Below are 24890 nucleotides of genomic sequence, written 5' to 3'. Positions count from 1 at the left end.
GGTGCAGACATCAGCAGTGTGAAGAAATTAGAGGCGTAAACTATCAACGGTGATTGAATGTGATGTTTATAATTCTGTTTATGTCATTAGAATGAGTCTGTTTCCAAAGAGTCCACCACGCTCAATCATTTTTACAGTCGCCACGAATGTGCAAAAGAAACGAGTTCTTTCATGTTTTTATGTTCCCTGAAGGCCACCGTAGTTTCTAATATACACGTAGAAAAGCAAAAGGTATTTAGTGGGCTGTAATACAAACAAACTATGCTGTTTTATTTGTTTACATCATTCCACAAGAGTCATGAGTGGCCAAAATCCTTAACATTCCACTATTTAGTAGAATATGATGTATGACGCTGAGGTTTTATACTCCGTATCCGTGTTAGCCTCCTTCCCTGGCAGTCCAGGAACCTGGTCCTGCTCACCAACGTCAGAGGAGCGAGGAGAAGAAACCGAGTTCAACCGTCTGAAGCTTCACTTTAAACACGGATGTTCACGGCGGGGGAATCTGCGTCAGTCGCGCCGCGGGATCACTTTAGTGCATTTTTGTGCATTCACGTCGTTCTGGAAGTCGAGCGTTGGAGACGTCGTGTCACAACGTGTTCACAACGTTGAAGGAGAATGAATGAAAACCTGAAAGCCCTTTTTTGAAGTGTGCCAGACTTGCTGTTGACATTCTCCACCAAGAGAGAAGAGACATTTCTTGGTGTTCCATGATGTGCAACTTAAACATGTTTTTATTCAATTTGGTGCTTGTTTTCTATCCAAAAAAAGTTAACACAGAGATTTGGGACTTGAAAATATCATGACCCCCCCAATGTTGGCCTGATGGTGGCGCCAGCAGTGACTATAGATATTAAAACGTACCTGATTTTAGCCCAAAGTTCTCGCTGAGAGCAGCTTTCATAACCAACCAGCTACAGTGACAGGTTCAGATTCTTCATTGTTTTTAACACACATGGATATTTTCACATTTTTCTTTAAATGTTCGTAATGAATCTTGACCTCTAACCTTTTGTGACCACGGCTCAGGAGTCTCCAGCTGTGTGTGTGTGTTAGTGGTCACTCATAGTGGTTCACATCCACATGCTCACCTGCTGCCTGCTGGATGTGTGGCGCTCATGACGCTGGACACCCGCAGTGTTGCTTTAAATCCTGGACCCGCTGCGTGACAGACGTGTGCTCTGTCCATAAAATAGAATGGTGCTGTACATGTGGGAGGGTTCCATGTGTGCTTAACCACTGTGTTTAAAAAAAGTACATATTTGAAACCATCAGTTAATATGAAGCATTTAAAATGTGTTTTTATTCAGTTTTTGTGACATAATTGATGCATTACAATGAAATAGAGCTTAATGAAAGGCAATGTGACTGGATCTTTTTTTTTTCAACGAGTGGAGTCGCCCTCTAGTGGCTATTGAAAGTATTCTTATTTCCTGGTTGGCTTCAGGAGGAAACTGGCACATGTTTGAATATACGACCTATTGGTGTTTTCCATTATACAGCCAATATATACTACTTTTTAAGTTTCTATTATACAGTTCTAGCACTACTCAGCTCTCGCGGACGCTGGCTTTCATCAGTGCTGTCACTAAAAACACCAGACTCCTCTGTTTCCTTTGCTAAATGCTGGAGATTAACACACGTGTTGAGGATTTTCAGTCTTTTTAACTCTGATCTACAGTTCAGCATCGTTCGCTTTGACTCTTGTGTCGGACGTCGCGCTCATGACTCTCCAGTGACGACACTCTCTGACCAGTCGGTGTGTCTGCGTGTGTGTTTATCACTGAAAGACGAAATCTCAAGATCTTTTGAGCAGTGTTGTGATTGTTTGTCTTATTTCTCAGTTTTCCTGCTATGTTTTTAATTGTGTTTGCTATCGCCATTTTGTTGTTATATATCAATAGTCAGTGGTTTTATAATGTGAAATCTTAAATGGATCAGATAAATGTGCAGTAATAACAGTGAAATACTGTATTTCACAATAAAATGTAGCAAATGTAGAATTAAAGTTTGCACCAAAGTGATTTTATTATTGATTCAAGTTTAATTTTAATTTTTGAATTGAATCAAAAGGCACACGTTCAAAAATAGGGATTACTCTTCTTGTTTTTTTGTGTTTATTTTATATATATGTATATATATATACATATATACATACATATATGTGTATATATATACATAAATGTGTATATATACATATATGTATATATGTATTATAAATGTTTGACATAAACACAGAGAGACTTACCATCTATAATTTACGTCTAAATCTAATTTTTCAAAGAAACTGAAGCTGCTTCATTTGCACAGTTTTCTTTATTTCCAAAGAAATTCAATTTCAAATTTGGAAAAAAAGACAACATCACCGACTACATGACAACAAAAACACAACAACAACAAAACACCTCACTTTCATTAATTTGGCCACTTTTCTGTAAACACTTTGCATCAGGCACTAAAGGGCTAATTCCTGAAGTGGAAGAAAAATATGATTTAAAAACTTGGTTCAACACATTCATATATATATATATATATATGTATATATATATATGTATGTATATATATATACATACAAATATATACATACATATATACATATATATACACACGGAGAACATTTGATGAATACATTATTACGGTATGTTTTACTTGACTTCTCACAACTGAAAACACCAACTTTACAAGAATGCACTTGAACGTGTGGAGTGTGACGTTCACGTGACGTAAGACAGAATAAAGTCCTTCATTTTTAGCATTTGAACCCTTTAAAAAGGCAGTTGTGTCAGTAAAATAAACAAAAGTTAAGTGTTAACGCTAAATCATTTGTGTTAATGGTCCAGGGTGTGACGAATAGTGACATCTAGTGGTGAGACTGCAGACCGGACGGCTTCACTCGAGCCTCTATTTCAGGGAACTACAGAAGAACGGATGTTTGAATCGTCAGCTTCCGCTTCATAACGCACGCTGTCACTGGTTTGTCCACCAGATGGCAGCCTCTGTAAAGTACATATAAAAGGCTTATTCTAAGACTAAGAAAACTTATTTTAATGTGATTATAGACTTATACAAACAAACATTTGGTTTCTGCTTATGTACCATCTTGAATATGACACACTGGACCTTTAACGATGCCAGTGTTTGGGCCTCAGGTTTAAGTGGGATTAACAGTTTCTCTTAAGCTGCTTTTAAACATTTGCATGAATGAAACACAGCCACAGGTGACACTGTGACACTGTGACACTAACACAGCCTGTGAACACGGGGAGCACAGCGAGTCTGAGGGTGTGTCAGGGCGTGGCAGGCGTGCCGCCCTCCGTCAGGGTCTTGAAGTGGACCGACAGCGCCTCTTCCTCTGGGTTGGGCGGACGCCTGTAATCGTCTTTGGTGATCAGGTAGCCGAGCACCGCGCCGAAACACACCAGCACGATCCCCAGCACGTTGGCCAGCACTCCCTCCGCGGGAAACAGGGAGTAAGTCGGCCTGAGACCAGAGACACGGAGACACGGAGACGCAGGACATGATGATTAAGATCAGAGTGGAAAATGAAACAGACGAGAAGCACGTGGACCACTGAAGCCGGACTATGAACCCTAATTTAACATTTAAGAGTCGCTGTGGCGGTTAAATGTCGGGATGTGGGGAGATGAGGGGCCGTCTGTACTGCCCCCTGCTGTCTGTCAGAGGAAAACCAGCCGTGGAGTCCTCAGGATCAGGAGGTCTCGCGAAGTGAAACATGAGTTGCTTCACAGCAGTGTTAGCACTTGTTATTATACAGTTAGAGTAAATTTAGACGTTCATCATAACAGAGCGAAACAGGAGTGACAGAGTGACAGAGTGACAGGGTGACAGGGTGACAGCGTGACAGGGTGACAGGGTGACACGTACATGATGCTGAAGAGCAGTTTCTCTGTGATTCCCAGCAGACTGCTGCCGACGGCCATGACGAGCAGCAGCAGACCACAGAAGACGTGGACCGGGAGGTAAACGGCTCGTAATTGTGACGACGCCACCGGGAACAGGAAGAACAGCAGACCCATCACCCACTAGGAGAAGGAATGGAGTTACACACTCAGTGATCACTTTATTAGGAACACTTATTTACCCACTTATTATTCCAATCACGTGGCAGCGTACAGTGATGCAGACACAGCTTTACTTTATCAAACATCAGGAGAATGATGATTGTGGCAATGACCCTTGTGTGTGTGTGTGTGTGTCTTTGTATGTGTGTCTTTGTGAGGACCAACACACCTGTAAACCATGGGGACCTGTCACCCCTTAGCTTTTTGAGGGTTAAGGTTAAGGTGCTAGGGAATGCATTAAGTCTTTGCGTGTCCTCACTACGACTGCTGCGCAAACGTGTGTGTGTGTGTAGTATTTGATACCTGTTTTGGACCCTGTCAGGCATAAACACTGACCTTGTCAGGACCACTAGTCCTCATGGAAACCAAAACCTGGTCCTAACGAGGCAGAATGTCATTTCTGAGGAACTGTAGGGTATATTTTGAAGTGTGGTGAGGTTATGGTGAGGGTTAATACTTACTTTATTTAGACTGAATGGAAGTCAGTTCAGTGTTCTAAGAAGAATAGTTGCACAAACCTGTGTGTGTGTGTGTGTGTGTGTGTGTGTGTGTTAATATCTTCTGCATACAGACCCTTTATTTGTCTTGTCCCCACAACTTTAAAGTGCTTTTTCAGGGTTAAGACTTGGTTTAAGGGTCAATATTAGGTTACAGTAAGGGTAAGAGGTTAGGGAATGCATTATGTCTATGATGTGTCCTCACTAAGATATAAAAGGAGGATCAAATAATGTATAAACTATGCAAAGTGAGGACATCTTTAAAGGGTTTCCCGGGGTTTAGACCTGACGTTGTGATGGTTAAGGTGAGGGTAACGATGTCTGTGAGGGTCAGTGTGTGTTTACACGTACGCACCTGTAAGCAGAACAGCACCATGGTGATCATGCCACACCAGCTGTGTAGAGAGTACATGTCTGGAATCTTTGCTGCTTTGTGGAAATCAAACACAGCTACGAAACCTGCACACACACACACACACACACAGAGTAATAAAGTAGTAAGACAAGATAGGACAAGATAAAAAAAACCATCTGTGTCAGAAAAATACAATTCTGTGTCTCTCACAAACACACACACACACACACACACACACACACGTGTTACATACCTACGATGCTGATGATGAGAGCAAGCAGGTGAATGATGCCGTGAAGTATCTTTATGTTCCTCTTTGCCTCATTACGGAAGACTCTGTAGACCAGGATGGCTGCAGAGAGAGAGAGACAGAGAGAGAGACAGACAGAGAGAGAGAGAGACAGACAGAGAGAGAGAGACAGACAGAGAGTGATCATATTATCGTATTGTGACTTAAATATCGTAATAATATCATATTGACCTAAATATCTTGATAATATCGTATTGACTCAAATATCATGATTATTTCGTATTGACTTAAATATCGTGATAATATAGTATTGTGACTTAAATATCGTAATAATATCATATTGACTTAAATATCCTTATAATATCGTATTGACTTAAATATCGTGATAATATTGTATTGACTTAAATATCGTGATAATATCGTATTGACTTTAATATAATGATAATATCGCATCATGGCTTAAATATCGTGATTATATCATATTGACTTAAATATCGTAAAATATCACATTAATTTAAATATCATGATAATATCGTATTGTGACTTAAATATCATGATAATATTGTATTAACTTAAATATTGTGATAATATCATATCTTGTCTTAAATATCGTGATAGTATCGTATCTTGTCTTAAATATCACGATAATATCGTATTGACTTAAATATTGTGATAATATCATATCTTGGCTTAAATATTGTGATAATATCATATCTTGGCTTAAATATCGTGATAGTATCGTATCTTGGCTTAAATATCGTGATAGTATCGTATCGTAGGCGTCTCACTGCTAATATTCATTATTTAGTTGTTTACGTGTTTCCACAGTGAGTCTGACATTTCAGATTAGGTTTAGGATTAGGAACTGGATGCAGTGATGAATCAGCATAAAAAGGAAGGGGGTGTGGCCTACGTGACAGCTCTCAGCTGCCGGCCCTCGAGGTGTTTCCACCACTGCTAATTCTTCCCAGTTCATCATGGAATGAGCAGCTGACCTTTGCTTTTATTGCACTAATGTAATCAGGTGCTGCAGCAGACAGTTGAGATAATGACGTTAGTTTCATTAGCAGCACAATCGCAGGCCTGCAGGGGCAAAAAACAAGCGTCTGAACAGACAATGATCCAGACATACAGCGGACGTGTAGTACATCGTCCAGAACATGATATCTTTAATGAAATCATGACCAAACTGAGCTTTTTCAGACTTCAGACTTCATGATTTCTTCAATTAATAAAATCAGCTTTTCTCTTATTCTCTCTGGGTTTTTTTTTAATGTTGGATAATACAATATATAGTATTAGTTTCTTTTCTGACTACATGTGTTTAAATAAACATGGCAGTAATTACCATCTTAATCTTTTACCTATTTATACATCATTAGTGAAGAAAGACGGTACATTTCAGGTCAAATAGATCCAACACCAACGATGTTTGGACAACAGTCAAAATAGTTCATGTTTCATTCCCGTGTCATTCTTTGTGGAACGTCACAAAAACACAGTGAATGAGTTCAACTCCAACAAACACTCACTGAAACGGTTTTAACCTGAAAATGTTGTGTGTGAAACAGGACAGGGAGGACGGGACAGGAAGTCAAACTCAACAGGGAAAAACTTCAAAATAAAACAGGAAACAAGGAACAGAAAGAGATAAGAGCAACAAAATCAAAGTTCAGAAAGTTCAAACCACGAGTGTGTGGATTATTCCAGGGGTCGTGACAATGACTTCACCTCTGAGTGTTTGTTGTTTTCTGCTCACGAACCCTGAAGTCCTGAAAAGTGTTTTTTATATTGTCTGACCTTTAACCCTTAGATCACTCCTTGTGTTTAAACGTACAGTAAATACAGAGGCTATGAGCATGTGCAACATAGAGTGTCTTATATCCTGTTTTATAAGCAATTATAAGCAATCTGATGAAAAAATACATTTTCATTTTCACCAACTATGTAAACACACCTGAGCAAAAAGTACTCAAGATGTTTAAAATCAGACTGAATTTGTGAAATCTGGAAAAAAGTTCAAAGTTCAAAAGAAAAACATTTTATCTAATTTTGTGACTTCCGCACAATTATTGCTACTTTATATCACGACTAAAAATATGTGTTTCTCCTCCCGCTGAGACACGATCTTGTCCTTTACATCACCAATTTTCTCCTTTATTAATACACAATTAAATATCAGGACACAGGGACTCCAGAGCTGGTGCCGTGTAAGAATAAAGGTCCACTGCAGTGACTGAGGGTTCGATTCCACCTGGCTGGTCTTTTGTCTAAAATACCTATTAAAAATAAGGACACAGGGACTCAATGGAGACAGTCCAAGGTGCAGCGAGCGGATTCTCCCTAGCAACCGTCTTTATCAAGTCCTGCACGTCATCTGTTCAGTGAGGAGTTAAAGCTTCAGCACACGCTGTAGTAAAGCAGCTGGATGATTGTGTTGTTCTAAATGATATTCTCTCCACACGGCTGTGTTACTGTAATGAAGAAATCAAACTCACTTACGAACGCCACAGTTTATAATATGCAAATATATAATAATATATAATATAATAATATATGCAAATCATCCGTGTGACGCGTTTATTATGCAGACATCAAACATCATGTGCACAGGATTCACAATGTCTCGTTTAACAGAACTGTCAGCTTCTGTGTGTGTGTGTGTGTGTGTGTGTGTGTGTGTGTGTGTGTGTGTGACTCGTGGGTGTGGCTGATGGCTGTCTGGGTCGTGTCATCTTAATGCATGAGGTCAGCAACAAAATGCCTGAGGCCAACGCACACACACACACACACACACACAGACTCCACATTTTACCGGCACACAGTATATTATAATAATAATAATAATAATTATTATTATTATTATTAATAATAATAATAATAATAATAATAATAATAATAATAAAAAATGACTTATCGTGACCAGAACTGCGTGTTTGATGTGAGATCGCCCGTGTTTTCCGTAACACAGGGTTCACTAATGACACGATACCAATAATATCACGATACAACGATTCTGTGATAATCAATATATTACAAGACAATCACACAGCGATCCATCACCACATGTGTCTCATTGAAGAAAACAAAACATGCAGGATTTCTCTGTTTATTCACAAAGGTCATAAAGTCTTTGTGTTGAACGCATAGTTTTCTCCTCCTGCTCCTTCTGCTGTAAACTCTTCATCTCTTCTTCTTCTTCAGCCAGGTCACTTCTGCCCAAGTGTTCCTCATTCATTTGAGCAGCGCCACCATGAGGACACATGAAGGAGTGACACCCGGAGAGTGAAGCTGACAGTTTACTTTAATTCCTTAATTAAAATATTGATAATTGCCCTGGGGTATCGATAATCGTATAGATCGATATTTTGACCCACCCCTCACAGCAGTGTAAGCCATGTGGAATAAAAAAGTTCTTATATTTTACTGATCTATGCAGAATAAATGTCAAAACCCAGCAGCAAAATTAGAGATTATGGATGAGTTGAGAGGTTGTCAGCTGGTTCAGACACAGTATCTGGACCAGGGGTTCCAAACTCATGGCCCGTGGGCCAATTGCAGCCCCCCAGTTGATGTCTTGTGGCCCTACACTTTAAAATGATAATGAAAACTGGCCCAAACTGACCAACAGTGAACAATGTTTTTATTATAATAATAACAATAAGACATTAGTTTATATTTATCACATTATCTAATTCAACATTGAATTATTTAAAAGCTTGTCTAGGGTTTTAGTTACTATGTTATAACTATGTTAAAAATGTTATTTTGATGTAATTGTGATTCTGTTTTATTTCCGTCTGTTTTTGTCATTTTGCGTCATAAATAAATATGTTCTTTTTGTTGTGAATTATTTTTCCCAAACTATCAGACATTTTTCCCTCCTGAACAGACTAGAAGTTCATTCATTTATTTGCTCTTGGCTCCTTTATCCTCCACATGTGGAGTATGGCGAGCTGTTTTATCATTTAACAAGTTTGATGATCTGGAATGACATTACACAAACCTGTAGCATCATTCTTACTTATAAAACTACAGTTACAGATATCTGTAAATCAGTTTACTGAAATGTATATATCTCTAATTCCAGTTTCTACAACATCAGTATGACGATCTGAAACTTAAGATATCTAAAAAGTGTCAAATGAGGATAATTTAAGAAACTTTCAAGCTTTAATTCTCAAACCGAATCATCGTTGATCAAAATACTTGACGATTCATTTAATAATTGCTTAATTATTGATTGATCGAGTAACTGTTTCAGCCCTAGTTTGGGCAATCATGGACATGTCAGCACTGATAAGCCAGGATTTAGTTAACACATCATCAAGATCATGTTATAGAAAGACAGATTGAGTGTGGACTCACCGTCGCCTTGCAGGAAGACCAGGCCCAGCACCATGCACAGAGGGTGCAGGTTGAATTCCTGCGCTGAACCATCCCAAGCGTATCCACCGTGGTATTTACCCATCCACACCCCGGTCAGCACCACCGCGGTCAGGCCCAGCAGCTGCGACGCTCCCACCAGCACAGCAAATACAGAGCGACCGGAGCATGGAAGAGACTCATCCATGATCTGGGACAGAAACAAAGAATATCAGCATGTGTCATTTTCCTTCTTCAGGAGAATTTTAGTTTCAATCATCGACACAAAAGCTTTTGAATCCTTTTTCTTTTTCGAAGGAAACTTGAACCACACAGTAAACTTTTTTAAATGTGACTCAACGTTGTCCTGTGTCATCGTTTTATTTTCCCGGCCATCTTGTGAGGCAGAAACCTGTGTGAGCGTCAGGTAAAATGGAGAGGGAGCAAGTCTCTGTTCCAGAGTCATTCAGCAGGTTTCTCAGACCACACTGATGAGGATCCACAGCTCAAACACTCGTTAATATGCAAAACCACAATTGCCCTGAAACACAGAGAAGCCGACGGCAGCTTTGACAGAACCAGAGACGACAGGAGAATAAAATGGGCAGGAACCAACCCATGTATTAATTTAATAAATGCACCTTTATTGCGACATGCACAATTAAGGATGAGCCGATATGACACTCAGTATCGGTATTGATGCCATATCGATCAAAATCACTGGGTTGAATATCAGACAGATGAAAATGCAAAATCTGTTACAAAAACTGTACTGACTGTAAAAATGTCAATAAAAGTCATGATATCGTTATTGGCAGTTTGTGATATCGGTATCTGACGCAGAATTGTATCGTGCCATCTTTGTTTACATACTGGAAAACATCAGTGTATAATTACTGCTTCATCTGTAAAAAAAACATCTTGTTTTTCCTGCAAGACATAATCATTCAGGTTTGTTTGGTTTTTCAATAAAACCATGTCATTGGCCCCCGGGCAGATTCAAACAAATGGTTCTTTGTCCTAACACGATTCGACTCTAATTGTTTTTATTTACATTTCCATCAGTGATAGCCCCTGGTGCTTTTATTAGCACCTGCTCTGGTGAGGTTCAGCTGAGCCGATACTAAAATGTGACGTCACTGATTGGTCAGAGAGTGTCGTCACTGGAAGAGTCATGAGCGCCACGTCCGACACGAGAATCAACGCGGACAATGTCCGACTGTAGATCAATTAAAAATACTTAATAATCCTGAAAACATGCGTTCATCTCCAACATTTAGCAAAGGAAATGTCTAAAATCTCAATATTTAACAGCGGAGTCTGGGGTCCATAAGTCAGCTAACACCAGCTAACACTGGCTAACATCACCAAAATCAGCTAACACAGCTAACACCAGCTAATATAATTATTATTATTAGGTCATTTTTATATTTTATTCGTTTTATTTATTTATCTCTGATGTAAAGCACTTTGTTTCAGCTGTTGTTGTTTTTTTAAAGTGCTTTATAAATAAAGTTGGATTGGATAATACCAGCTAACACCAGTTAACGTCAGCTAACATTGGCTAATACCTGCTTACATCGGCTAATATCGGCTAACATCAGATGGTATTTTGATATTTAAATAGTGTTTTATTTTGTAGTTTTAAAAAACAAAGTCATTGAACGGGTTTACTTGCTTAATTCAAGTTCAGTATCACTACACTTAGTACTTAACTTTGAATAGGAAAGTGCAAACTAATACCAGGCCACGTTTGTGATTGTACTGCCCTCTAATGTAAGGCTGAACAACATATCGCAATTTTATCAAAATCGTAATATGGCCTAATGCAATTTTCAAATCGCAAAAGCAAAATGTGAGTCAAACGACTATTTTAAAAGAAATATTGTCCTGAACCTTACACATCATCATATTGTCCAGACTGAAGAAAACATCTTAGTCTCTCACAGATCTGCACAAACATCACACAGTCATCACTTTTAATATCGTATTCAAATGAAAATGAGAATAACGACGTAAAAATTAGCATTCCCTCTCATATCGTCATTTCAGTCAAAAGAATTAAGATAAGTAAAGATAAAGATAATAAATAATAAACATGCATTTCCAAAGAAAAATACAATATATATAAAGATATTAACACTAAGACAATAAATAGTTAAAATAGAAAGTAGAACAGTTTCCAGAATATATACATTATAAACAAAAATTGAACATGGTAAATGATATCAGTATATTACATGTGGAGAGCAGTGCTTGTTGTACAGTCTTATATTTATATAAAGTGGTTCAGCTCTACTGTAATGTTAATAACTCTGCTACTCTGAGGTGGTGGTGGGGCCCCACAAATGCTTGGGCCGGCCCTGGCCCCAGGTCATTGGAGTTTAACACCGTTTAAAACATGCAACGACTCACAATACACACAATACTCACAATACACAACACTGACGAACTACACTGTTCAAACCGCAACACGCGCGTCACGTGTAATAAAACACTCGGACTCTGTGAGCTCAACAAAACCAACACGTCCGCAGGAAGTGTGTGTGTGTGTGTGTGTGTGTCCACATGAACGTCAACGCAGCTCAAACAGAAGTTAATCATCACACACACACACACACACACACACTTGAAGTGACTCACTGTGACACAACTACAGTGATGTTTTTACAGAAGGCGACACTGTCACCACCACCACCACCATCATCATCATCATCTTCATCGTCATCATCATCATCACCTGTTCTCTGTCTTTACTCTGGATTCACAGCGGAACAAGCGGCGACAATGAGTCGCGTTAAAGAGACAGTGTGCACGTGGGAAACAAGTACTAATAACATCATCATCATCATCATAATAATAATAATAAGAAGAAGAATAAGAATAAAGCACCAACATGGTGTGGAATACTTACTGCGCTGTTGTGTTCTGTTGTGTTCTGTTCAGCTGTGCAGGGAAAGTCCAGGAGTCTCGACCTGATCCGCCCTCCTCCTCCTTCCTGTGTGTGTGTGTGTGTGTGTGTGTGTTTTGGATGCCCTTCTGAATAAGCCCAACCCCTGTGCCTGCAGGAAGATTTAAATCAGCCTCTGAAACCACCACCATCATCATCATCTTCATCCTCATTATTATTATTATTATTGTTATCTCTGCCTCAGTTTGTGTTATTACATCTTAACATAGTAACAATAATGTCATTGTTCATATTTAATAAGAGTCACGTGATGATGAGCAGGGGATGATTTGAATGGAAGTGGACGTAGAGTAACGTCACGACAACATCATGACACGGGGGGGGGGTTTGGTGGCGTACATTGATGACTAAGAGCTCCACTTTAAAGGTGTGTTGCCTTGACAACGGTAGAGAAGGAGGAAGGGGTTGAAGGAGGAGGAGGAGGAGGAGGAGGAGGTGAGGCAGTGGAGTGTCTGTCAGGGAATCATGGCTCCTCATTAAAGGGAGGAATTAAGTGACTTAATTCACCGCACACACTCACACACTGACAGTGTTCACGCACAGCACTGAGGCGCCTCCATATTTCATACACCTTAGAGAAGGTGTGTGTTTGTGTGTGTGTGTGTGTGTGTGTCACTAAACTGATCTACACACATGCTCAGAGGCCACTAGAGGGCACTGAAGATCCCCACATTTATCATATCATATCAAAAATGTGTTAAATGGGATTTCTATTATGTTTCAGGGAGTGAAAACAAAGTCACATTGATTACAAAGAACTGTGATGGTGAAGTGTTTACTGAGTGTTGGTGGAGATGAAGCAGTGACTGCAGGTGAATCCATGAAAACAATTACATTGTACATTCACAGCAAATGAAGAGCCACGAGTTGCATTCATTAATGTCTTAAATCACTGTGTCTTCAGCTCTGTCATCATTTTACAGTAAATTACTACAAATGGAGTTATGCCATATGTTTTATACATTTATATGTATTTTATATAGTAAATTGTTAATAATGGAAACAATTTTGCTTCACAAAGGAAAACACATTTTAGCCACTCACAAAAGTCCGTTGATATCATTTGAGTCTGTGATGGAAAGTTAAAAGTAGAATTTAAAAAATAGAACTTTCAGGTGTGAAAACAGAAATACTGGAGCACCTGAGTCGCTTCAGTAATCCATGCACTACTCCTCCTCTCCTCTTGAGGGCAGTGCTGTTCTGGACAACTGAGTATGTGGCTTCAACTCGTGTGTAACAGGTAGTGTTCACCCTGTGGTGCAGGGACCTGTGGATGGCACTGGGGTACAGCAGGGTTAGGGGCATCAAACATGCGGCCTGCGGGCCAGAACCAGCCCGTCAGAGGGTCCAGTCCGGCAAGCAGGATGTTTTTTTTTTATTATATATAGTATATCTGTACTTTACTTTGTTATTTATATTTCTAGCAACTTCTACTTTTTGTTACTCGTTAGAAGAGTTTATTATGGTCTGTATTTATATAGAACGTTTCTCGTCTTGATGAGCTGCTTTACACTACAGTTTTCACCCATTCACCCATTCACACGCTGCTACATGGTGTTAAGTGTCTTGTTCAAGGACACATATAGACTAGCAGAGTCAGGAATTGAACCCCTAACCTTCCAGTTGATAGACAACTCGACCTACCACTGAGCCACCATCAGAAAATTACTTTTGATACTTAAGTTCAGTAAATGTTACATACTTTCAGACTTTTACTGAGTCAGATACTTTTACTCAAGTTTCCCTCTAAGGTACTAAGTATGGTAAACATTAAACTGAGGCCTATTATTGTTGAAATTGTACTTAGGAAATTTGAGGTTTGTTCATAATTTGTTATGTAAAAACATACCTCATTAATTAACTCAACTAAAATCTCTTTATAGGTAACGATGCTATTATTTTACTGGTCCGGCCCACTTGAGATCACATTGTGCCGTTTGTGGCGCCGTGGGTCAGAGAGTTCATTGTGTCTGTGAGAACATGTGTGTGTGTGTGTGTGTGTATGCAGTCAATTTTGGCATAAACATTGGGACCAGTAGTCCAAAACCTGGTCCTAATGAGGCAGAACCTCATTTCTGAGGGACTGGTTAAGTTTAGGTCTAAGATTTGAATTGTGGTTAGGTTATGGTTAGGGTTCAGCATTAACTGGTGTGGTTAAAGTTAAGGATAACACGTAGTTTTAGCTGTCCAAACCTGTGTGTGTGTGTGTGTGTGTGTGTGTTAGGTCTTTGTCTTTGACATCTCTGATTCGTCTGTGACTCACCAGAGGCTGACTCATCACTGCTCTTTTTGCTCTATGTGTGTGTGTGTGTGTCTTTTCTCTTTTCCTCTTTTCTCGCCATCGTTTATTTTGAATCACACAAATGAAACCTTGAGGGCTTCATCCCCTCATTCTCTGTCATGTCATCATAAATGTGACAGGACAGGTTTGTACCTGTGTGAAGGAGTGACGCCTCTTGTCATTGTGAGATTTCACACCGTCACCCTCGGCCGCAGCAGGAGGTCTCACGGAGACAAACACGGACTCCGTGTCACTTATTTCATATCAAGTCTGTCTGTTTTGAGAGGCCGAGGTGGCTCAGTGGTAGAGCACGTCATGGGTTTGATTCCCGGCTCGCTCGTCTACATGCTGGAGTGTCCTCGGGCAAGACACCTAACCTCACATGGCTCCTGCTGGCTGTGAATGGGTTGTAGACATGGCCCCCCCGACCTGAACCCTTGTCCAGGGCACGCGCACAAAAAAGAGTAAAAAGTTCATATGCAAAAATAAACAGCAGTTGTAGGTTTTTCTTCTTATTCTCACTGTGTGTCCTAAGTTTCCATTAAATCAAAACCAAGGTATTGCCTTGTTTTCTTTTTTTTGATCCCGGTGAGTCTTCCGTACTTTGACGTTTCTCACTCAACAGGAACGTGATCAAGTGTTGGTGATAAATAGCTTAATAAATTGAGTAAATTATAGTTTTTATTTGGGTGATACTGACTTCTGAATAATCCAGTAGAGTGTCTGATTGGGATGCACAAATATAATTACATTAACCTCACAAACTCAGAGCAGTCAAAGCTCTGTGCCCCCCCCCATGTGATCTCTGGCGCCCCAGGTTGGGAACCATGGCTCTAGAGGAAGTACTAAGTAATGTCCACACCAACGGAGATAATACGTGTAAAACGAGAAAAGTTCTAAATACAGAGCATTCAAACACTTCACAACCTACATGTGATGATATTTTCTGAGTTCCATAAGCTCCTGCTGGTTAAATAGAGATAAAGATGACACACGCTAACACTCAGTCGCTAACATGCTTAATCATGTTGCAGGTCTTCATTAAAGCAAAGTGGAAAAACAAGTCGCTGCAGTTATTGTATGTTGCAGGTTGTCTGCTGTGTAACACGTAGTGACATCTAATGGTAAGTCAGGGAACTACAGTGGCCTTCGCACGCCAGAAACTCCTCCCTCCTCCCTCCCCCTCCTCCTCCTCCAGATTATGTTGGATTTATGTGGGCAAAGCACACATGGTGGTGCAGTGGTAAAAAGCAAATAAAAATATCATATTTTATTGTTTGAAAATACACTTGTTTGCCATTCTGACCATGGGCGGGCCTTAGGGAGCTGCCTGCTGATTGGCTGCTGAGTTTGGAGTGACAGGAAGTCGTCACAGGCTTGTCGTCGCTGTCCGTCCGGAATTTAAATTTGTAAATATCTAACGTTTGTCAGATTATAATCTCAGTAGCCAATCATCAGCATCAGGCCTGAACAAGTGTATTTAACAATAAAATACAATATTTTTGAATGATTAAAGCGATATTTTATTTACTATTTTTGTATATTTTATGACATCTTTAATGAGGTTTCCCTTGAAAACGTAACAAACACAGCACTCAGGTGCAAAATCAGTCATTTAATGATGAGAAGAAATACGATGGGATGCTGCGAGTTGACCTTTCACTTCTTCTTCTTCTTTTTTTTTTAAATCAATAGTCCTCTGTTCCAGCGACCTCACCAATACTTTAAAAATACCCTCAAGGCACCTGTGGAGTGGTCTGACTGAGGACAGCATCTCCATGGCAACAACATCATTACCAGAATAGCTCTTTCTTTCTCGCTATTTCTGTCTCTCGCGCTTTCTGTCCTTTATATTCCGCCTCCCTGCTTTTCTGTTTTCGAGCTGCTGTTCTTCTCCTCATGCATATAATCTCCTTTTCTCCTCTCCTGTCCCTCGTCTGTCCTCCTGCCCCGTTCCTTCTCCTCCCTTCCTCCCTGCACCGTCACGTTCCCCCACCTTCTTTCCCACTCTCTTGTTTTCTCCAGTCTCCCTTTCTTCTCCTCCGTCTAGTTGATGTCTATATATTCTCCACTGAGAGTTGGATGAACTGTGTTTAAAGCATCAGCTGTGATTCTCTCCTCCCCGTGTGTTGTAAACACAAACAAATGAAGGGGACATTTGTGACACTCTTCTGTTTTTAGAGTGAGTAAATAATGATAATAATCCTCGCAGTTATTTTGCATTGTTTGCGTCAATATTAGAGACATTTTAAATTCACTTGTGCCAAAACCTCAGAGGCGTTTTTTTCTTGCATCCCACTGCACTTCTGTTATGCTAGACTCGCTTCCACTATGCATTTTTGTCTCTCGTCTAAAATGTTAAGCTGACATTTACGACAAGAAAAAAAGAAAATTAGAAAAGAAGAAGAATGGGAGGATGACAGCATGGAAACCCTCTGTCCACCGTCAATGTGTTTTTAAAATGTTCAAAATCCAAATTTTGGAACCTTAAATAACACATGTGCGTTGTAGCTATGGACACATGTATCTCTGTAGTCCCTGATAGGACCGAACAATTCATCGGAAATGTATGGGAATCACAATACAGCCTACTGCAATCTTCATATCGCAAGAAGAATATTGTTTAAAGCCAAATTGTGTGAAAATATCATTTTAGATTAATGTCTGTCTTGATCTATACACGTGTTATTCCACACACTGAAGAGAACATCTTTTAAAAATTGACCACTCCCTCTGATATCGCGGATCCTATCGCAATCGCAATTCCTGTCAAAATAATCGCAATTAGATATTTATTCGTAGTACTTTATGCATTATACTTTATACTTTCTTGATTCTTGATATTTCAGAGTTTATACCGTCATATGTTGTAAATTTGGATATAGTTTGTATTTTATTTGAGTCTTTTGCTGCTTTTGCTAACACAGCAGTTTCCCAGCCTGGGCTCAATAAAGCACATCCATCCATAACCATAACCACAATTAGACATAAAACAACCCACAACAATGTGAAGCGCCACGTGAGGATTGCACGTTGCCCCTTCTAGTGCAACACACACAGCTGGTTGTTGCACAATGTGCAGTATGTAAATATTACATATTACCAGTTCATATTGCACATTGTTCATTAGTCTGCTTTTATTGCCATTCATATTTCAGAGGGATGATAATATATGTATATATGTATATAGTATGATTATGGTCAAATGGAGCGGAATAGACATTTGCTTTCATTTCTTCCAGGTTTATACTGTATATAAATGTATTGTCTCTAGTGGAGAAAAGTGATGCAGCGTGCTTTAAGATGCCCTTGCAACACCAATCATGAAGGTGCTGTTATGAAGTTCCCTACTGTCCCCACATGACAGTGTCCCAGAGGGAGTCCTTAGAGGAAATGATATTCAGTGCTGTAAATGATGTCCCTGTATACACTGTGTTTACACAAGTGTGTGAGAATGTGGGAAATTTGTTTCCACCGAGCGGAACCAGAATAACCGTCCCCGACCGTTCCATTTTTCTGGTACCCTTCCCTTGGTGTACCAGCGTGATGGTACGGTATGGGTGGAGCTAGACCCGCGACAGTCAGCTGACAGAAAAGGGTCACTCCCCCGCGACCGGGGTTTCTTCTATGGCCGCCGTCTATTCTCATACAAACAGAGCAGACATGATCTTTGTACGTCACATGCTCGTCTACCAAGTAAAGGTACCGCTCTCAGTCGATTACCGCTCCAAACTGTACCGTACTGTACTAAACTTACCTGAACCATGATGGAAACACGGCTTTATATACTTGTGGCACCTGCCCCCCTGGTGCGCAGTATTTTTGCCCCTGCCCTTCCAATTGTCGGTGCACGCCACTGCTTAAAGATTTGATTTTAGTGTGGAAAACATCCACAGCTGTGACACGACTAACTGAAACACGGACATTTTTGGTGTGTCATCTTTATGAAGTGGGTCTACTCTATGTGTCAAATGTGTGGGGGAGAAACTGATCTAATGGACTTTACCATGAGTAGCTGCACTAAAAGAAAAACTCACACAAAAGACACATACATGTAGAGATGTGTATATTTAAAGTCAAATCTAAAATCTTCAAATATGAGTGAATTATATTCCCCCCCAACAGTGATAAAGACGCTCTGTTTGTATTCATTCATTTCAAGAATTCTTCTTTCATTGATTAACAGTGTGTTTGGGATGGAGTTGTTTTGGTGCAGTGGTCACAGAGGAGGAGAGAAGCCTTTGAGGATTGTGGAAATACCCTCACATCAGTGAGCGATCGATTAGCTTTGCTCTGTGACAGCACACGCTGTATAAACACCAAGTCATGACACTATGACACTAGGAGCAGTTACGTGGTCAAATCACACTCCTGATAATGTAATAATGTGATAATGTACTTTTGATATGAATTCTTATGCAGCTCCACCCCCCCGTGACTTGTTTCTGCATGATTAGCATTACACAACTGACTGGGAGTAGCCACTTAGCAGTTAGTTACAGCTCTATTGTTTGCACTGAGGCACCATATGTGCAGGCAACACAGGAGGTGAGGTTTAACTCCACTGTGCATCTGTCTGTCTGCCTGTCTCTCTCTGTCTCTGCCTTGTCTCTCCGCCTCCATTGGTTTCCATATGATCTATTAATAGCACCAGCAGACTGGTCACGTGGCAGGAGGAGGAGGAGGACGTCAATAATGTTGTTGTTGGTGGGAGAGAGAGAGGGAAAGAGAGAGAGAGAGAGAGTGGAAGAGAGGGATAGAGGCAGACTGTAAATATGGAGGAGGGGACGCGCTAGGAGGCGAGAAACGTTCTTTTCGTCGCTCTAAACGTTTTCGGCTGACATCACAGAGCCACCGGAGCTTTCACCGGGGAGCGCGCGACACACACGCACACGGACACCGACACCGACGCCGAGGCTGGGCGAGAGGCGACGCCGGGAGGAAGCGACCTTTGCACGCAGAACGCGCTCCAGGAGGAACCGCCGACATCCACGGCGTCGTGAGGTTTGTGGAAGAGAGAGAGAGAGAGTGTGTGTGTGTGTGTGTGTGTGTGTGAGTGAGAGAGAGAGGGGGAGAGAACGCGTGTTTGCGGGACCGTCCAAGAAGGATACGTAAGCTAGCGACAGGAAGTTGGATGTTTCTTGGAGGTAATTGTCGCAGAGGGACAGAGGCAGCGGTGAAGTATTGCCCCTCTCCACAGTCACCGCAGCAGCTAACTTTGAAGTTACCGTGCTGCTTGGAGCTAGCTAAAGGACACGAGATGACCCCTGAAAAAAGACAAATGACAGCAGACTTACAACACGACTGCAACACTGCAGCTACACAACGCTGTCACACAACTCCCTCTGAACACACAGTAGACACTGATAATAATAACCTGCACAGCCTGAAGGTAATAACTCATCCTCTCTATCAGCCTCGAGCTAATGCAGGGTAGTTATTTACCCTGTGTGTTTACATGCACGTTAACAGCCGATGATAGTTGGAATAAGACAAAATTCTGTTTTCTTAATGTCATGTAAACATCCTAGTCTAAATAAAATCGAGCTAGTCTTAGTCTGACTAACATACCTGGGTAATGGGATTCATAGTCCGATTACTCCTGCATGTAGTTGGACTTTACATGCACGTTAACAGCCGGTTTTAGTTGGAATAAGACAATAATTCTGTTTTCTTAATGTCATGTAAACATCCTTGTCTAAATAAAATCGAGCTAGTCTTAGTCCGACTAACATACCTGGGTAATGGGATTCATAGTCCGATTACTCCTGCATGTAGTTGGACTTTATGTGCACGTTAACAGCCGATGATAGTTGGAATAAGACAATAATTCTGTTTTCTTAATGTCATGTAAACATCCTAGTCTAAATAAAATCGAGCTAGTCTTAGTCTGACTAACATACCTGGGTAATGTGATTCATAGTCCGATTACTCCTGCGTGTATACGCTTAGTCGGACTTTACGTCCACGTAAACAGCTGGTTTTAGTTGGAATAAGACAATAATTCTGTTTTCTTAATGTCATGTAAACATCCTAGTCTGAATAAAATCGAGCTAGTCTTAGTCTGACTAACATACCTGGGTAATGTGATTCATAGTCCGATTACTCCTGCATGTATACGCTTAGTCGGACTTTACGGGCACGTTAACAGCCGGTTTTAGTTGGAATAAGACAATAATTCTGTTTTCTTAATGTCATGTAAACATCCTAGTCTAAATAAAATCAAGCTAGTCTTAGTCTGACTAACATACCTGGGTAATGTGATTCATAGTCCGATTACTCCTGCGTGTATACGCTTAGTCAGACTTTACGGGCACGTTAACAGCTGGTTTTTGTTGGAATAAGACATAAATTCTGTTTTCTTAATGTCATGTAAACATCCTAGTCTGATCTAATAAAATCGAGCTAGTCTTAGTCTGACTAACATACCTGGGTAATGTGATTCATAATCCGATTACTCCTGCATGTATACGCGTAGGTGGACTTTACGTGCACATTAACAGCTGGTTTTAGTTGGAATAAGACAATAATTCTGTTTTCTTAATGTCATGTAAACATCCTAGTCTGAATAAACTTGAGCTAGTCTTAGTCTGACTAACATACCTGGGTAATGTGATTCATAGTCCGATTACTCCTGCATGTATACGCTTAGTCGGACTGGAGTCGGACTTAATGTTGCCAGAAATAATACGGGTGGCCGCCTTTCTTCGGAAAACACAGCAACTACGAGAGCCATGCTCGATCCAATTTGTATCGCGATTAACATTTACAGCAGGTACGAAACATACAGAACCACAGCACCACCATCTCGCCATTTGCTGTTGTTCTGTGTCGTAAGGGTCAACAGCGCCACCTACAGAGGCAGAGTCAGACATACAAGGCCAACAAATGTATTTCTACCACCCAATTTGTAGTGTCATGTTTTTTTTTTTTAAATGGCTGATGGTAAATGCATCTGTGTCATCACTAACAGCTGAGCTGTTAGAAAGAGGTAAGAGACTGGATCACACTGACATCGGTATCAGGGGTAATCCAAGTGAAATTTGGAGTGGAGCGACATTTCAGTCTCGTTATTTCTGAACATCATCATCAAACCCACTTTCTACAGGGACACATGCTTTTTTTAAAGATGCAAACACTCGTGACCAGAGTAAATTTGTGTGTAGCATCTAATTTGAAGCCAAAATGATGATATTCAGAAATAACGAGACTGAAATGTCGCTCCACTCCAAATTTCACTTGGCGATGGCTCTGTGGCACTTTTTTGTGTTCCGATGTCACCGCCTTGGATTACCCCTGATACCGATGTCAGTGTGATCCAGTCTCTTACCTCTTTCTAACAGCTCAGCTGTTAGTGACACATTGACACAGATTCATTTACCATCAGCCATTTAAAAAAAACACATAACGCCACAAATTGGGTGGTAGAAATGTAGAGTTCTCACTTGTGTCCTTGTCACATCACAGTGGAGGGTGACGTCTCTTTAAAGCATGTTGACAAAGTTTATAGTGAAGCATTTATGTCATATTTAGCAGATCTTATCAGATTTGACTTTATTCTTTTTGCTGATATTTGGTCCAGTGATATTTGGGCAGTGTTGGACAGATGACACACTGAGTATCGTAGTGGCTTGTCCCTAATTTCACTGCACTGGAAATTGACAGATGAGAGGACGTATACGTGGACTGATGTGGAAAGAGAAACCACAACATTCCTCAATGGCATGCAAAAAGGAAATATTATAAATAATTAATAATTCTGTCGGGACCTGGAGTTTAAATTTCACACCGTCTTCTGTTAATCTGGGTGCAAAACTAACTCCTAATATTACCACGCTGCTGTCTGTGAGCTTGTTGTTATGCTTCAGCTTGTCCAGGCTTCTTGTACAATGATGAATTTGGACCTCTGTTGGAAACGGACATATGGATGCATCCCTCCCCCACGTTGCTAATCCTGACTTTCCTGACATTGTGTCACTTTCTGCAAAGTCAGTGAGGACCGCAGCCTTTTCAGATCATCATCAGTGTCAGGCTCGCCATGAAAAATGGCATCATCCAACTTTGTGACATTAGCATTTTGTGTCATCTGCTTGCTTAAGAAAAGAATTTGTTAAATCAAACCTAATGGACATAGTCATTTGCTGTGTTTCCATCATGGTATAGTCCGGTATGGAATGGTAAAGCCCAGAGTCAGGCTTGAGTTTCAACTGAGAACCGTACCTTCACTTGGTAGGCGGGGTTTGCCACATCAGTGAGATATGTAGCATGATGTCGTACTGTTGCTACGTCAACGAACGACGACGTCAAAGGTGACACAACACGGGAGGACAGGGTGCCAAAAAAATGCAACAGTAGGGTCTGGTGGTTATTATGGTATGCCAAAAAATGTGCACCGTACTGAACCAAACAGAACCGTTCCACTTGGTGGAAGCATGGCTATTGACCCTGGCCGAGGTAAAGGCTGTTAAGATTTGGTTTTGATTCTAGTCGGACAAACAAATATTGGGTTTAGCGTGAGGTGGCAGACCACAAGGTGTCTAAAGACCTCTTCATCGTTCCTGCTTTTTAGTTACACACATGTTTGTAACTTCTGTTTCGCTCGCATGTAAATGCCAGCGGCATTGGTTCGACACACCACAAATACCCGATCCCGATGCACATTGTCTGCGTGGTCACAAATTTTTCGGCTGTAATGGGGGTCTTCACCAACTTGGATCTTAGCAGACTGGCAGATGTGGAAAGAGCGTGCTGTACTGGGCCACTTTCAAATGGTCTTTAGATGAGACGAGACATGCTGGACAGATCTAGTGCTTCAAGTGGAGCACTAATTATCCTTTTTTATTAACCAACAGCAGTAGCCTGAAGAGAATTGTAATTGTTTGGTCATTTTCTCTATGCAATAATGCCAGATGCTTTCTTTCCTTGTCCCACGTGGCAGATATAAAAAATGAAAGAAAGCAAAGACATGTCTCGAGAATTGCTTTTGCATGATTGTTGTCCTCAAAATGCAACACAAGCTGGTTTGAGTTGGGTGCACGTTTTATGGCTGCGGCTTAAGAGTACTTTTATTATTAATGATTAAAATTGACAGCTATTATCACAGACAAAGAAAAACCCAACAGTAACTCACATTTGAGAAACCGGTGCTTAGCAATTGCTGCCATTTTAGCTTATAAAATGATTAATTATTTGTCAACTTAAGTATTGAGTACATTTAACCTTGATTGGACTCCCTTTTTTTTATTTTTTAGCTCTAGCATAATTGATAGAGAGTGAAACGGGACATTCAGGTGAGGGGAATGTTTCTCATGACAGCACAGGACACACCTCATGACTGTTGAGATAATTATGATTATTATGATTTGGGTGTGAGTTGGACATGGTCTGTGCCAGTCTGAGTCAACCGTTGTTGACATAATGATAACTTTTAAATCCAGTCGGAGCCAGTTGTCATTAAAAAAAATTGTCATTGTAGTACAAGTTGCTGGTCAGTATTAGTTTTGGTACAAGGACACACAACAGTTCAGGCCTGGTGGTTACTGACCAGTCGTTGAGTGTGTTCATGTCAGAGACTGAGATGTCTCTGTAACTGGGTTTGTGTTTGTGCATACTTGGTAGTTTTGTTGTTAGTCTTTAGGTTTGTCCTGAGCGTTAGTTCAGAGTTATACTGATGATGACAAAGTGGAATGGCCATGGCACTTGGCTTCCCTTGGCATGTGACCTGCTAAACATCCAGAGTCCTGCGGTTGGCTTGTTGTGTTGAGGCTTTTTTTAAAAAATGCATAAATTCTGCTGCAGAGATACCTACTGTCTAGGGCTGTTGCGGTAAATGCATTTTCACAGTTTTATTTCTTGGTAAAGTAAAGTGGCTTAACACCACAGTATGCACCAGTCTGGTGACATCATGTGTGGTGTCTTGTCTTCCTCTGTGATTCATGCCATGGAATTGGATTTTTGATGTCAACACTACTCCAATGTTTTTGAGCCCCAATATGTTACTGGCTCAGTGTTTTTGAGCCGGCAGCCAATTTCTTTTTACTGATCACCTCATCCCAATCATTACCTAGCTGCAGGGCTGTTCACAGATGC

The 24890-nt window shown here is 40.5% G+C and overlaps 2 protein-coding genes across 3 annotated transcripts in view; one reads left to right on the top strand and one right to left on the bottom strand.

The window, feature by feature from the left end:
• Positions 1–2297: 2297 nt before the first annotated feature.
• LOC131476162 (transmembrane ascorbate-dependent reductase CYB561) lies at positions 2298–12556 on the bottom strand. Of its 2 annotated transcripts, none has more exons than XM_058654694.1 (6): positions 12464–12556; positions 9553–9760; positions 5188–5286; positions 4935–5038; positions 3886–4043; positions 2298–3480 (listed from the first exon to the last, which is right to left on the bottom strand). In XM_058654694.1, exons 2-6 carry the CDS (start codon positions 9755–9757, stop codon positions 3288–3290), a joined length of 759 nt encoding a protein of 252 aa, XP_058510677.1. In that variant the 5' UTR covers positions 9758–9760; positions 12464–12556; the 3' UTR covers positions 2298–3287. The 2 variants fall into 2 exon arrangements, with proteins under 2 accessions (XP_058510677.1, XP_058510678.1); XM_058654695.1 differs by lacking the exon at positions 12464–12556 and adding an exon at positions 9873–9943.
• A 6806-nt stretch (positions 12557–19362) lies between these two features.
• hdac5 (histone deacetylase 5) overlaps positions 19363–24890 on the top strand; it is a 50872-nt gene continuing 45344 nt past the window's right edge. Inside the window, exon 1 of the mRNA XM_058654689.1 lies at positions 19363–19805. The gene's annotated coding sequence lies outside the window, so the exon portion shown is untranslated. The remainder of the gene's footprint in view (positions 19806–24890) is intronic.

The sequence above is a fragment of the Solea solea genome, chromosome 16 (genome assembly GCF_958295425.1).
Source record: "Solea solea chromosome 16, fSolSol10.1, whole genome shotgun sequence".
Classification (NCBI taxonomy): domain Eukaryota; kingdom Metazoa; phylum Chordata; class Actinopteri; order Pleuronectiformes; family Soleidae; genus Solea; species Solea solea.
This window is presented reverse-complemented; position numbering and strand designations above follow the sequence as displayed.